The sequence below is a fragment of the Geospiza fortis genome, unplaced genomic scaffold (assembly GCF_000277835.1).
Source record: "Geospiza fortis unplaced genomic scaffold, GeoFor_1.0 scaffold4865, whole genome shotgun sequence".
NCBI lineage: Eukaryota > Metazoa > Chordata > Aves > Passeriformes > Thraupidae > Geospiza > Geospiza fortis.
This window is the reverse complement of record NW_005055517.1, coordinates 5,458-8,239: the sequence shown is the minus strand read 5'-3', so window position 1 is coordinate 8,239 and position 2,782 is coordinate 5,458. Positions and strand designations below refer to the sequence as shown.

General features: G+C 66.9%; 1 protein-coding gene across 1 annotated transcript in view; it reads right to left on the bottom strand.

Moving 5' to 3' along the window:
• The window catches only part of LOC102042167 (actin-like protein 6B), a gene marked incomplete at its 5' end in the record, with an annotated part of 3,627 nt that extends 952 nt beyond the window's left edge, over positions 1-2,675 (bottom strand). The window contains 10 exons of the mRNA XM_031065832.1: positions 7-19; positions 112-226; positions 304-365; positions 468-557; positions 935-1,041; positions 1,287-1,381; positions 1,635-1,732; positions 1,844-1,944; positions 2,130-2,295; positions 2,599-2,675. Of these exons, the coding sequence (XP_030921692.1) occupies positions 7-19; positions 112-226; positions 304-365; positions 468-557; positions 935-1,041; positions 1,287-1,381; positions 1,635-1,732; positions 1,844-1,944; positions 2,130-2,295; positions 2,599-2,675 (924 nt within the window). The remainder of the gene's footprint in view (positions 1-6; positions 20-111; positions 227-303; positions 366-467; positions 558-934; positions 1,042-1,286; positions 1,382-1,634; positions 1,733-1,843; positions 1,945-2,129; positions 2,296-2,598) is intronic.
• Positions 2,676-2,782: the final 107 nt, after the last annotated feature.

The window sequence follows — 2,782 nt, the reverse complement described above, 5'->3', positions numbered from 1 at the left end:
TGGTGTTCCCCGAGAGGCCCTGGGGAAAAAACGGGGGGTCAGCGGGTCCCAAAAACCCCAACAGCCCCCTGGGACCCCCCGAGATCCCCGAGAACCCCCGAGCCCCCCGACCTTGACGTTGGAGGGGTCGAAGAGCCCCTCGGGGATGCGCAGCCGCTCGGCCCCGTAGTCGGTGTTGTACCCGTTGGGCATCTCGTAGTGCACCGTGGGCATCTGCGCCGCCACCCTGGGGTGAGAACGGCCCAGTTTGGGGTCCCCCCGCACCAAAATTCACCATGAAGCCCCCCCAGACCCGGCACTCACTGCTCATCGTAGGGGGAGTCTGAGACCTGCAGCACCGAGGCCTGGAAGTCCTGGATCACCTCCTGGGGGGGGCCCAAAAATGGGCGTGGGGACCCCGAAATCACCCTCGGGACCCCCAGAATCCCCTCAGGGACCCCAAAATCCCGCAAGCCCTCCCTGCTCACGTTGCAGGTGAAGTTGTGCCAGGATTTGGACACCTGGGGCAGCTTCTCCTTCTTCTTCCAGCTCGGGGGGGCCCCTTCCCGCACCGGCTCCTGCAGGGGGAGGGGCCGCGGCCGTGGGGGCGTGCCCAGACAGAAAAGGGCGTGGTTTGGGAAGAATTATGTGAAAGGGAAGGGGAGGAGCTTCCACTGGGACGGGGTAAGAGGAGGAGTCTAAGGGTGATGTCATACAGGGGGTGGGGCTAAATGGTAGGAGTGTCCAATGAGGGCTGTGCTCTTAAGGGGGTGGAGCTCAGGGAAAAGCCCACCCCAAAATGGGCGGAGCCAACACATTTGGGGTGCTCAGAAGGGGGTGGAGCTAAATGAGCCCACCCCAAAAAGGGTGGAACTAAGGGTAACCCACCCACAAGTGGGAGGAGCATTGTGTTAGGCCCCACCCTCGCTGATTGGCCGCCCCTGGCCCTGCCCACCTTGGCGGCGATCATGTAGGGGGGCACGATGTCGATGTTGAGCTCCTGGAAGAGCTCCCGGCACTGCATGGAGATGAAATCCCCGGCCAGCGGCGACTTGACGATCCCTGCGGGGTGGGGCTGGCGTCAGGCCACGCCCACCCTCCCCTGCCACAGGTGGGCACTCACCTGGCCGGGGGGGCGGGATTGGCCTTTGTGCTTGTCCCCTGTAAGCCCTCACGTGTGCCAGGTGTGTCCCTGGTGCGCTCTCACCTGTGCCCGGTGTTCTCTCACCTTGCTGCAGGATGTACCCGGTGTCCCCATTGCCCCTCCCTCCCCCAGGTGCGCTCTCACCTGTGCCAGGTGTGCTCACCTTGCTGCAGGATGTAGCCGTCGTGCACGGGGATGGCCGTGGTGTGGGTGGCTCCCGAGTCCAGCACCAGCCCCGTGCTGCGCCCGTTGGCAAAGCTGAGCCGGGGGTCAAGGGGGCACAACGGGGGCGGGGCCAAGCCTAGTCACACCCACCGGCCACGCCCACTCCCACTGGCCATGGCCAGGTGACAGGGGATGCGCGGTGAGCACGGCCGCCGGGATGTTGTAGTGCTCGAACATGAGCTGGGGACACCCTGGGGACACCCTGGGGCCACCCGGGACAGGCAGGGACAGTGGGGAGACACTCAGGGGACAGCCAGGTGGCACTCAGGTGGCACAGCAGGGATACGCGGTGAGCACGGCCGTCTTGCAGAGGAAGAAGGCCGGGATGTTGTAGTGCTCGAACATGAGCTCCGTCAGCTTCTCCCGCTTGGCTCGCGTGTTCCACTGTGACACGGGGACAGGGCGACACTGGAGACACCCGGGGACAGCCTGGGGCAGGCAGGGGGCAGTGGGGACAGCCAGGGGACCCTGGTGACGCGCGCGTGTCACACCTACCGGCGCCTCGGACATGAGCACCGGGTGCAGCCCCGGCTCCGACTTGACGTGCTTGCCGTAGGTGTGGTCCAGGATGGCCTGGAAGCACTCCCAGTCCTCGACTGGGACATTGGGGACACTGGGGACACGGGGCCGGGGCACGGCAGCCACCCCCGAGACCCCCAGCCCTTCCCTGCCGCCGTCCCTGCGGGGTCCCCACGACCCCCAGCCCTTCCCTGCCGCCGTCCCTGCGGTGTCCCCAGTGTCCCCCCATGTCCCCAGTGTCCCCTCGTGTCCCCGTGCTCACTCATGCCGTTCTTGAGGGGGGACAGGACCTCGACGCCCTCGCGGGCCACGTGCAGCGCGTTGGTGTCGATGTAGTACACCTTGCCGCCCTTCTTGTCCTTGTCCCCGTCCAGCTCCAGCGACACCTCGTCCGGGGACAGCAGCCCCACCGTGGTGGGGAAATCCGCCTGGGGACACGGGGGACAGTGGGGGGACACTGCCACCACCGCGGGGACAGTGCCACCACCATGGGGACAGTGCCACCACCGCGGGGACAGTGCCACCACAATGGGGACACTGCCACCACCGTGGGGACGTTGGCCTGGGGGTGGCCCTGGGGACACCGCGGCCATGGGGATGGTGGCATTGTCACCACCATGGGGATTTTGGCCTGGGGACACCCCAGCCATGGGGATGGCATGCTGGGGACACAGTGGCCTCCTCTGCCAGGGGGTGTGACAGGGACACGGGGGGGACGCGGTGTCACCGACCTTGGGGCAGTCCTCGCCGGCATAGCCCGCACGCACCGAGAAGGAGCCGATGTCGAACACCAGGGCACCGACCTCGTCTGGGGAGGGGACACAGTGGTGACACCGGACAGCGACACCCCCGGGACACCCCCCTCACATTGAGGGGGCACAGTTGTGACACCGGACAGCGACACCCCCGGGCCCC